This window comes from Danio aesculapii, chromosome 6 (genome assembly GCF_903798145.1).
Source record: "Danio aesculapii chromosome 6, fDanAes4.1, whole genome shotgun sequence".
Classification (NCBI taxonomy): Eukaryota; Metazoa; Chordata; class Actinopteri; order Cypriniformes; family Danionidae; genus Danio; species Danio aesculapii.
Window position 1 is genome coordinate 59,363,360 of NC_079440.1, and position 13,446 is coordinate 59,376,805.

The 13,446-nt window shown below is 36.3% G+C and overlaps 1 protein-coding gene across 1 annotated transcript in view; it reads right to left on the reverse strand.

Annotated features, from left to right (window-relative positions):
- The window catches only part of LOC130231272 (cadherin-22), a 326,609-nt gene that overhangs the window by 13,896 nt on the left and 299,267 nt on the right, over positions 1 to 13,446 (reverse strand). The window contains exon 5 of the mRNA XM_056460760.1: positions 1,731 to 1,850. Within this exon, the coding sequence (XP_056316735.1) occupies positions 1,731 to 1,850 (120 nt within the window). The remainder of the gene's footprint in view (positions 1 to 1,730; positions 1,851 to 13,446) is intronic.

Below are 13,446 nucleotides of genomic sequence, written 5' to 3' on the forward strand. Positions count from 1 at the left end.
GCCACAGCGGAATGAACCACCAACTATTCCAGCATAGGTTTTACACAGTGGATGCTCTTCCAGCTGCAACCCAATATTGGGAAACACCCAAGCACACTCATTCACCCACCCACACACACACACACACACACACACACACACTCATCCACTACACCCAATTTAGTTAATCAATTCCCCTATAGTGAATGTGTTTGGACTATGGGGGAAAGCGGAGCACCCGGAGGAAACCCACGCCAATATGGGGAGAACATGCAAACTACACAGAGATACGCCAACTGGCCCAGCCGGGACTCGAACCAGCAACCTTCTTGCTGTAAGGCCACATTGCTAACCACTGAGCCCCTGTGCTGCCCCATTATTTAAATTATTGTCTCATTTTTTGTTAAAAGATTTTGTTAGATACGTTCCAGTTTTGTAGTGACTTCTCTAAACTTAAACCAATAAACCAAGTTTATACAAATATCTGACTGTATACAGCTGAAGACAAAATCATTAGCCATGCTGTGAAATTTTAATGAAGTGTTGTTTGATGGTAATAAGGGAAAGAATTTCACAGTACAGTGTGTCCTATTATATTTTGCTTCATATTTATTTTATTTTCATTTTAGATTGGCTAAAATAATAATAATAATAATAATAATAATAATAATAATAATAATAATAATAATAATAATAACAACAACAATAATAATAATAATAATAATAATAATAATAATACATTTTAAATAATAATAACATAAATAAATAAATAAAATAAAGAATTAAAAATCATAATCATAAAATTTAAATAATAATAAAAACTTAAAAAAATGAAAAAAATAATGAATATAATTAAATAAAATTAAATAAAAAAGAATATAATTAAATCATATAAAATAATACTAATAGCAAATAAAATTAAAATATAAATAACTTAAATAAATAAAACTTAAATAAATAAATAAAATAACGAATAAAATAAAAGTAAATAATAATAAACAAAATTTCAATAATAATAACCTAAATGAACACCTTAAATAATAAAAAATAATAAGTAAAATAAAATAAATAATGAATAAAATAAAATAATAAAAAAAATAAAATAATAATAACTTAAATGAATAATCATAATAATGAATAAAATGAAATAAAATAATAAATAAAATAAATAAAATAAAATAAATACTATAAATTTATAAATAAATAAAATTTAAATAATGATAAATAAAATTAAAATAATTACAACTTAAATAAATAAATTACTAAAATACTGAATAAAATAAAATAAAATAAAATAATATTAAATAAAATTAAAATAACAATAATAACTTAAATAAATAACTCAATGAATAAAATAAAATAAAATAAAATAATAAAAACAATATTAACTAATAAATAAATTTATTAATAAAAGTATTAACATATTAATATTATTAATATTAATAAAATAAAAGATAACCTAAATAACCAAAATAATGAATAAAATAATGATTATAACAAAACAAAACAAAACAAAATAAAATAAAATAAAATAAAATAAAATAAAATAAAATAAAATAAAATAAAATAAAATAAAATAAAATAAAATAAAATAAAATAAAATAAAGTACTGGTAAAGAATGATTTGTTGTACTCTCCCATTTACTGTGCTCTAAGTTTACCAACAATGACGACTTCTGCAGCTTAGAAATGCAGAAATGTGAAAAGGGTTTCTAATAATTTTGCCCTCAACTGTACATTAATATTCTTACCGGTTTGTCTGTCGACGGTGAAGAATCGTTCCCCTTCCAGAACACTGTAAACTATCCGAGCGCTGCTTCCATAAGTGGGATCATCTGCATCTGACGCCATAACCTTCATCACCGACGTACCTGCAGAAAACACACAACACACACACACATTAGATCCAGCGTTTAACTGCAGTAAACACACATCACCTTTACATTAGATCCAGCGTTTAACTGCAGTAAATCACCTTTACATTAGATCCAGTGTTTTACTGCATGGGAAAAATAGTGCAGCTCATTACCTCCAAGTCTTATGCTTTCCACAGCATTTAGCGATTCTTTTACTCAATTTATTCACAGTTTTTTTTTTCCGAGCCAATTGTGTTCGCCTCAACAGCCCTCTGGCTCCCGATACAAAGCACATATTTACATTTAGTCACACGTTTTAACTAAAGCAAAGCCTGAAGCCTATAAAGTTTAATGGACCTTATTCCTGAGGGGGAAACGCATGGAGAGACAGGAGGAGATAAGACACAGTTTAAAGGAGAGTTGTCTTTCCAAACCTGTGCTGTTTTTTTTTTTTTTTTTCTTCTCTTTGTTTGTCAGTGCAAGTTAAAAGCAGAGTTTTGGAGGAAACTCGACAGAGATGTTTGTTTTCACAGCAGATCATTGTGATTGAACACCTCTGTCCTGATCTAACAAGGAAAATCAATGCAAATAAGACGTCAGAGTTTCACTGGGAGAAACACTATCGTTCATTCATTTTCCTTCAGCTTAGTCTCTTATTTCAGGGGTCGCCACCGTAGAATGAACTGCCAACTATTTCAGCATATGTTTTACATAGCGGATGGTCTTCCAGCTGCAACCCAGTACTGGGAAACAACCATACACACTCATTCACACACACACTCATACACTGCAGACCAATCAGTTAATTCAATTCCCCGATAGAGCATGTGTTTGGACTGTGAGGGAAACCAGAGCACCCGGAGGAAACCCACACCAACACAGGGAGAACATGCAAACTCCACACAGAAATGCCAACTGACCCAGCCGGGACTCGAACCAGCAGCCTTCTTGCTGTGAGGTAACCACTGAGCCACCGTACCACCCTAATCAGACAATTATTCATTCAGTCATTTTCTTTTCGACTTAGTTTAAGCAGAGGTCGCCGCAGCGGAATGAACCGTCAACTTATCCAGAATTTGTTTTTTACGCAGCGGAGGCCTTTCTAGCTGCAACCCAACACTGGGAAACACCCATATACTCTTGCATTCACACTCCTACACTACAGCCAATTTAGTTCATCAATTCCCCTACAGCGCATGTGTTTAGACCAACACAATCTCACGGCAATTCGTAACTTTTTTATTTAGTGGCTAATTCGTATGAATTCGTAGGATCTAATTCGTACAATTTAGTACGATTTGCTCATCCCCCAATGACGGTTGGGTTTAGGAGTGGGGTTAGTATGGAGTTAGATTTGTTTCTTTATTATTCAATCAAAAATATTTAGTTTTAAAGAAAAAATAAGAACGTAGTAAATAAAAAAAATTTAAGATTTCAAATAAAAAACACGTTTACTTAAAAAACTTATGTCTCAATGATAATAAAATATTTTGGATTGCAAAAAATAAACTATTGTCCTGTTATGCAGTTACCACAATTTTCATTGCACACTCGTTTTGTTCTCTGTTCTGCTGTCATAATTAACACATCTAGAAATTTGCTTGCGGGTTGAAATGTTTTGCTTGTGAGTTGAAAAGTTTTGAACCATGTATGCTGAGGTTAATTTTGTCTCTTTATTATTCAAACAAACATATGAAGTTTTTGACCAAAATGAGGTACAATGCAATTAAAAAATAAAGGTTTCAAATAATAAAAAAAAACATTTATTAAAAAAAATGCACACTGCAAAAAATAAACTTGCAATTTTGTGCAGTTATCACCAGATTAATTCATTGTGAATGAAATCGATTGGTCCACAAATTTTACAGTCTTCCTAAATTATCTTTTGAACACAAAAGCTGTCATCTTCATTCAGTTTTTTAATTAAACATGTTTTTTTTTATTTGAAATCTTAGATTTTTAATTCATTTAATTAATTTTTCTTTAAAACTAAATATTTTTGATTGAATAATAAAGATACAAATCTAACTCCATAGGTTAGGTGCCACGGCTCCTTTTTAAAATCATACACTTTGGTACACTGAACTCTTACGAATTCGTACGAATTAGCCACTAAACTGACAAAACGTAAAATACTTTCGTTTTCTCGTGAGATCAGGCTGGTTTGGACTGTGGTTGCAACCGGAGCACCCGGATAACACCCACACCAACACGGAGAGAACATGCAAACTCCACACAGAAATGCACACTGACCTAGCCGAGGCTCAAACCAGCAACCTTCTTGCTGTGAGGTGACAGTGCTAACCACTGCGCCACCCTGTCATCCCTTATAAGATATAAAAAAACATACACACACTGATCGTCCAAAGAGAGTATGTTTTACATCACAGCATTATTTTCATCACACACACTTGAAACAGCTTCTGTATGAACGAATGCATACTTGACTGAATGTCTGCAAGTGTATGTGAGCTGTAGAAGTGTGTGTGAAGGACGAGCAGTGTGTGTGTGTGTGTGTGTGTGTGTGTGCTAGCAGGTTAATTGCTGACAGCTGCTGGTGTCCAGTAAAGGTCATTGTGCAGTCGCTCACGAGGGCCTGTCACCGCACTGTCCGCACACACTCAACACGCATATGCTAATGAGCTTAATTAACGGCGAGTGTCAGAGTGCTGTTTGTCTTCTGTCACAAAAGCCACGTCCCATGAGGGCTTACAGAAAAGGACAATGTTTAATCATTAAAGCCAAGCCAAACGCCCCGATCGGTATCTGCACGAGAGCCGTTCGCTAGCGCCGTGCAATTCCTCAACAGAAGCAAACATCTGAAAACGCAGAAGATCGTGGTTCTTCACAGATTTTGCTATTTCAGTGCTGTTTCCAAGTGATCTTTCATGTTTGATTTTGTTTTAAAATATCAGTAAATTTGCAGCTTTACATATCTTGTGATTCGTGTTTTTATTTGGGATTTTCCTCATTTATTTATGCTTTTGAATTGCATTATGGGATCCAACTACTTTTAACCTTGAAGGGACTTTTGTAGTCATTTTTAATAGTGTAAAGTGCTATATTGTCTGGATTGATGTTGTATATTTCTCTACAAAAACCTTGCAATAAAATTGCCTAGTAAATTTTCTGTTATTTTACAGGCTTACACTAACCGGCCACTTTATTAGGTACACCTGTCCAACTGCTCGTTAATGCAAATTTCTAATCAGCCAACCACATGGCGGCAACTCAATGCATTCAGGCATATAGACATGGTCAAGACGATCTGCTGCAGTTCAAACCGAACATCAGAATGGGGAGGAAAGGTGATTTAAGTTACTTTGAATGTGGCATGGTTGTTTTTGCCAGACGGGCTGGTCTGAGTATTTCAGAAACTGCTGATCTACTGGGATTTTCACGCACAACCATCTCTAGGGTTTACAGAGAATGGTCTGAAAAAGAGGAAATATCCAGTGAGCGGCAGTTCTGTGGGCGCAAATGCCTTGTTGATGCCAGAGGTCAGAGGAGAATGGCCAGACTGGTTCCAGCTGACAGAAAGGCAGTAACTCAAATAAGCACTCGTTACAACCGAGGTCTGCAGGAGAGCATCTCTGAACACACAACACGTCCAACCTTGAGGCAGATGGGCTACAGCAGCAGAAGACCACACCGGGTGCCACTCCTGTCAGCTAAGAACAGGAAACTGAGGCTACAATTCACACAGGCTCACCAAAACTGGACAATAGACGATTGGAGAAACGTTGCCTGGTCTGATGAGTCTCCATTTCTGCTGCCACATTCAGATGGTCTGGTCAGAATTTGATGTCAACACCATAACAGCATGGATACATCCTGCCTTGTATACGGTTCAGGCTGGTGGTGGTGTAATGGTGTGAACACAAAGGACCAAAAGAAGATATTTTAAAGAATGCTGGAAAGCCATACCCATCGACTCCAATAGGCTTTGTTTTCAATGGTTACAGGTTTTCACCATTTTTCAAAATATCTTCTTTTGCAGTCAACAGAATACATTTTTAACCACTTGAGGGAAACTAAATAATTCTTCACTTTCCGCCAATTGGTGAAGTTTTTTCCTCGCCGCTGTCGCCACTGGCTTGCATGGTTCGGGACCTGTAGAGCTGCGCACAGATGGATTTGCTCTTCAGTGTTTGGACTCTCTGTTGTGAATATTAATCCACACTGAACTGAGCTCAACTGAGCTAAACTTCAACACTGAAACACTGTTTCAATTTACTATGATCATTTATGTGAAGCTGCTTTGACACAATCTACATTGTAAAAGCGCTATACAAATAAAGGTGAATTGAATTGAACTGAATAGTGAGTAAATGTAAATTTTTTGCGTGAACTATCCCTTTAACGTGTCTTAAAATTAAATTGCAAAAAAAAGAAAAGGAAATGCATTAGTGTAAAAAGCTCCAGCATGAAATCACTGCCGCAAATAACAAAGCTTTCTTTTATTAGTGCGCACAATAGAATAGTGTGCGCAAAACGAATATAAAAGCATCTTGCACTTGTGTTAATGCATCAGGCTTGACTGGGCTTTTTTCCTTCAGCCGATGCTGGTCAATAGTTTCCAATTCATGTAAGTCTAATTGGGTTAGTCTCAAACTTCTCAAGTGTGTTTTTCTTTTATGTGTCCCCCGGAGCCACCGCAGGACGCATAAACCAGGATCTAATGACCTCTTAGTGAATCCGAGGCTGTGCATTAATAAGAGACGCTTTCCCCTTCCTGTTTGAGTGTAAACACAATAAAATAGCATTTGCATTTATATAGTTTTTCACTAGTGGCATTACTAGAGTCGGGGAGGGCCGTCGGACAGCTTCATGCTGATTATTACCTGTGGAAAATTAAGATAAGTAACTAATCCCATGAAAGGAAATGGCTTCTGCATCTCGACTCGCTGAAATGCAATCTTACGCTCACGTTTTTTTTAATGCAGCGCTGACACTTTTGAAAGTTAGCCTACAGTTGTGCTGACATGATCGGGATCTGTTGAAGATTGCTTTTTTTTTGCTGAAAATTGTTGCCGGTTGTTTGTTGTGATGAATGGGTGATGAGCTGAGACGGTTTCATTTACATTACATTATATTACATTTATTTACATTACATTACATTGATTTAGCAGACACCTTTACACTGTAAAAAATGCAGGATTCCACACAATTCATTCATGTTGCCCCAACACAAATCGATTAGGTTAACTTGCCTAATTACCCTAACCTGCCTAGTTAACCTAGTTAAGCCTTTAAAGGGCACCTATGGTAAAAAAAATCTATGTATGGTGTATAGACCGTCATATTGGGGTGATATAAACACACCCAGTGCTTTTTTTTTTCAATTTAACAACACAAAAAATGGTGGACCAATTGGAGCTGTTTTCAGATCGACCGCAACTTTACGTAGGAGAGCGGTCCCCCCGCCCACCAATATTGATTGACAGGCGCGTCATCATATCCTCAGTTTGTTAATTCACGTCCGCCATTTTCAGCGTGAGTCGAAGCGATATCACTAAAGGAACACTTTAGCTCTATTTTTAGATGCAAGGCTCATTGGGCTCAACACAAGATCAATATTCTCCACATTATCGCTCTAATCAGAATTATTGGTTGTATCTTTAGGTAGGTTTGCAAACATGTGTACTTCTCATTGAGTCTACCTTATACTTCAGCCGTTTGCATTTCTCGCGATCCCAGAAGCTCCCTGTGATCTTAACTAGCATGCGTTTTAGAATTCTAAACATCGGTTTCTATCAGGGTACACTCAAGTCGACGGCTGGGCGCCGCGGACCGCTGCAGAAACCTATGTTTAGAATTCAAAAATGCGTGGCGCGACGATTCGGGACACTTCATGTCTCTGCCACGCTACAGAGAGTGTCTGGTGTGCCGTGTCGCGGCTTCGAGCGGCGCATCCGGTGCCTCAGTCAAAGTTAATTCAGTGTGCGTGGTTATTAGTTTCTGTGTACAAGCTCGGCACTTGAAACTAGCACACAGTTGGCTGTAAAACTGTACAAAGACACAAATGATTTTGTACTCTCTGCTTGGTCTGTGTCCGAGTCGTACATGTACGACTGAATGCTGATCCTCTCCTCCTCCTTTCAATCTGCCTGTCTGTGTTGCAAACACAGAGCGGGTGAGCTCATGGCCCCGCCCCCTTGTTACGTTGGGCGGGAAGCCGAAACTAATTTACATGTGAAGCAACACACCCCTAAACCAGCGAGCTGTGGACACGCCCCCAACATGACACTTTTTAACACATTATAATAAAAAAATCTGAACTGTGTTTAAAACTGAACCTAAACTGGCACACTCAGAACAACCATAATATTCATATTACATCATAAAAAAGAGGTAAAATATGTGTCCTTTAAAATGTCACTTTAGGCTGTATAGAAGTGTCTTGAAGAATATCTAGTCAAATATTATTTACTGTCATCATGGCAAAGATAAAATAAATCAGTTATTAGAAATGAGTAATTAAAACTATTATGATTAGAAATGTGTTGAAACAATCTGCTCTCAGTTAAACAGAAATTTGGGGAAAAAATAAACAGGGGGGCTAATAATTCTGAACGCAACTGTATGCTCCAGAAGAGGAGGGTAGTAATGAATTACATTTACTGCATTACATTTACTTGAGTAAAATATAAACAGGGGGGGGGGGGGAATAATTCAGGGGGGCTAATAATTCTGACTTCAACTGTATATACAGAAATATACAAGAATGTACATTTTTAGCTAGCAAAAGCTTGTTTATGAACCCCACAACAGATATTCAATGACATTATTTTGCAATCCCCTTTCTGATGCATTTATTTTAAGAGTGTGATATGTAAATAGCAAGGCACACGCATCAAATAACAACATTACCGCCCGATACCATGGTACTGCTCTTTCTGCCTCGGCTACATTTCCAAAAAAACATGAAAGGGCTGAGGTCTGAGATAAGGAACGAAGCAAAGGCTCTGGTCTGCAGAGTAATAGTAGTGTGTTTGAGCTCTCTGTGTATTTTACCAAGTGCAAATATTGCTCCAGAGGAAGATGGAAGAAGAAAAAAATGAGCATGTTTGCAGGCCTTGATCCAGCTCTTCACAGTTATAACCCCAATGTGACACACACACACACACATTCTATAGAGCTGCGGATCCTGCTAGGAAGAGTGGGTTGGGAATTCAATATGTGCAAGCTTTATTTATTATTTACTTTGGTTTATTTTTTATACTGTACTTCTAAAATAGCCTGACAAATGTGCGAGTTAAAAATACATGCGAAAATACATGCGCAAAAGTTTTAACAACAGGTTGCAAATGGAGTGACACGAGTATGCATCATAAGCTGTGTTTTCATCCACCTATATATTATCGCATACAAAAAAAAGCTTGATGGAAATGCCAGGATGCACACACATTTTAAAGATGCACATAATAAACGTATACGAGTAGGATATGCAGATTGGGAAGCAAAGTGGAGACAAAATTTAAGAAATATAAGAAAAAATATAAGAAAAAATGTGCATAAACTACAATAAAAACACGTTTGAGTATGCACATTAAAAACATCATGTGATTTAGGTTTTCACAGATGATAATCAGATAAAAATGTATGTGATGGGACACATTGATGGACAAAGCAGCATTTCCAGCACATTGTAAATCACCCGAAATGTTGTTTTGCTCATTTCTAAAACCCCTCAGCTAAAGTCTGTCATCACAGTGGCTCAGTATTATTATCATTCCACTATTATTATTCCCTCCAGAACTGTCTTGAGCATCTGTCTGCGCTCCCAAAGAGCATCTGACACCTCTAAAATCCATTTCATCTTCGTTTTCTGAGGTGCAACTCATTTATTAGAGAAGAAAAAACACCACAGCTGCTTCTCCTACTCCATAAAAACAACATTTATCTGACTGACATACAGTTGAAGTCAGAATTATTAGCCCCCCTATGTTTTTTTTTCTTTTTAAAATATTTCCCAAATGATGTTTAACAGAGCAAGGAAATTTTCACAGTATTTCCTATAATATGTTTTCTTCTGGAGAAAGTCTTATTTGTTTTATTTCGGCTAGAATAAAAACAGTTTATTTTAAAAAATACACACATTTTAAGGTCAAAATTTTTAGCCTCTATATATATATTTTTTCGACCATCGTTGTACAATACCTTGCTTAATTACCCTAACCTGCTTAGTTAAGCTAATTAACCAGCCTGATCTCACGAGAAAACGTAAATATTTTACGTTTTGTCAGTTTAGTGGCTAATTCGTCCGAAGTTCAGTCGTACGAAATTGTACGATTTTAAAAAGGAGGCGTGGCACCTAACCCCACCCCTAAACCCAACCGTCATTGGGTGATGAGCAAATCGTACGAAAATGTACGAATTAGATCGTACGAATTCATACGAATTAGCCACTAAATCAAAAAATTACGAATCGCCATGAGATTGTGTTGAATTAACCTAGTTAAGGCTTTAAATTTCACTTTAAGCTGTACAGAAGTGTCTTGAAAAACCTCTAATAAAATATTATATACTGTCTTCATGGCAAAGATAAAAGAAATCAGATATTAGAGATGAGTTATTAAAACTGTTATGTTTAGAAATGTGTTGAAAAAAATCTGCTCTCTGTTAAACAGAAATTGGGGAAAAAAATAAACAGGGGGGCTAATAATTCAGGGGGGCTAATAATTCTGAATGCAACTGTATGCTCCAGCAGAGGAGGGTAGTAATGCATTACATTTACTTGAGCAAAATTGTTGGGTACTTTTTGAGTACATTTAAAGATGTATACTTTTGGGGTGCTTTCACACCTAGACATTTGTTTTGGATCCTGTCTCGTTTTACCAGTTAGCATGGTTCGTTTGGCATATGTGAATCCAGTAATCATGCTCGGATCCGTCATTTTCCTGATGAGTGCTTCTGCAATCTACACACTTACAATGGGGGATTCGTCGGACGTTTGTTAAAGGAAGGATCAGAAAAGACTATTGATGTATGAGACTTTGACAGAGCTCAAATGGAGTGACACTAGTATGCATCATAAGCTGTGTTTTCATCCACCTATATATTATCGCATACAAAAAAAAAAAAGCTTGATGGAAATGCCAGCACACACATTTTAAAGATGAGCTCGACAGGAACTTTATCAGTACACAGCTCATGGATTAGTCTCTTTCTCCATTTCACAAGTGTAAGTAAATGGCTGCCTCTTTGGTTTCGCTAGCTTGCTAATAATGTATTTAATTGTGTTTTGTTACTTGTAACCGCTTATACTGTATCTGGTTAACTCTTTATATTCTCATATCGCGTCTAAAACCACGTGTGCCGCTTTGTTTACGAATTTTTGTGAGCTCGTGTTCCACTGCCGTTTGTCGCTGCTATGGCCACCATCAGAGCAATATGCTGGTGTTTAACTACACTACGTTAATGCACTCATGCATCAGGCTCACATACACCAAAATTCCAGGAGACTGGGGGGTTAGGTGCGGGGGTGAGGTGTCTGAATTACACTGTTGAGAACTGGGTACTGTGTACTGTGGTGTAAGTAAGTTAACTACTATTAAGCGTGTTTCGGGCGGCCGCTGCAATCAGATCCTATATCAATGTTGGCGACCCGGGGGTCACAGACCATACCAAAATGCTTACTACTTCAATACTGTTGATAGACCGTGGTGAGCATTTCGTTCTGTCTCGCGCTAAACGCTGTTGACCAATCGCAACAGACTGTCATCGGTCCAATCAGCGCAGATTAGCTTAATCAAAGTAATCACGTCAATAATCAAAGTAATGTAAAAACAGTAATTATAATGATTCATTCATTTCATTCTTTCATTTTCTTTTCAGCTTAGTCCCTTTATTAATCCGGGGTCGCCACAGCGGAATGAACCGCCAACTTATCCAGCACATGTTTTACGCAGCGGATGCCCTTCCAGCTGCAACCCATCACTGGGAAACCCATACACACTCATTCGCACACATACATACATGGACTACATACATACTATGAACAATTTAGCCTACCCAATTCACCTGTACCGCATGTCTTTGGACTTGTTGGGGAAACCGGAGCAGCCAGAGGAAACCCTAGCAAACGCAGGGAGAACATGCAAACTCCACACAGAAACGCCAACTGACCCAGCCGAGGGTCGAACCAGCGACCTTTTTACTGTGAGGCGACAGCACTACATACTGCGCCACTGCATAGTAATTATAATGATATATATATATGATTTATTAAATTATCTTTAATTGTATTTTACCTCTACCTCAACCCTTAACCCAACCATGTAAAAACAGTAGTTATAATGAGAATTATTTGAATTATTTATCAAATTACACATTAAGTTGTATTTAATTAATGTTAACCCATACCCCAACAGTAATGTAACAACAGTATTTTTACAGATAATTAATTATATTATTTATTAAATTACCCTTCAATTAGAATTTTCTTATCATAATGTAAAAATATGAATTATTGTTGTTCAGTGTCACAAAAATGATGCTATATTGATATGAGTATCCACAGCTGTATCCCTTCTTTTTCTGTCTGATATTTGGCACCAGTTTATCAGGAATGGCGATTTTCTTCTCTTTGGCTCATATGACGGAAGCGCTGATATAATCACTGTGATTTCCTAGTTTTGCACATAAATCTAATTCGCATCTTTGGATGGATGAACAGCTATTGAGAACAACGTTATAACTCACACACACTCTTTCATTGCTCAGATGGACATTCAACAAAGGTGAGCAAATGAATTAGTATAGGCTTTATTAAAATGCATGCAATCAAAACATATCAATGAAAAAAGCGATCCGATATATTAAAATGTACATCTCAGATGTTTCCTCTTGAACAGAACGAGATAAAACGAAGAGCAAAAGGTCTCTTTTTTTCATAAATACAGTGATATCTATATCTGCATTCATCAAGAAATGCCATTCAGTTATATTAATTATTAATGATGAATATATTCCCTGCGACACAACTGTGTCTACAATACAATCTTTATATGATAAACTGAAATGGTTTCATGAATATTTACAGTGCTTGACTGCTGAAAATGTCATTAATTCTCAAAGCTTTCGTCTAAACACGACCTATAAAATGCAATTTGAAGCATTAAATATGAGTGAAAGGGTTTTGCGAGTAATAGAGCAGTAAAAGACAGTAAATGTGTGTAAATACTGAACAAAAAAAAGAAAATACTTGCAGATACATAGGCAGCTAATAGGAATTTAATGATTAATGCACACTATTGCTAAAATAATCTCGCAAAGCATATTAAGCATATTTTAAGATATTAAGATATCCATTTTCCATAGTTTAAGATATTGTTTTACATTATCAACTCATTTGAAAGGAGGCAAAATATTTATTTATATAATATGTAATTTATTTAAATGAAATATTTAATTAAAAATGATTATTATTCAAATATTATTATTCATTCAATTTCTTTTCGGCTTAGTCTCTTTATTAACGGGGTCACCACAGCGGAATGAACCGCCAACTTATCCAGCATATGTTTTACGCAACGGTTGTCCTTCCAACTGCAACCCATCACTAAGGCCAATTTAGCTAACCCAATTCACCTGGACCACATGTCTT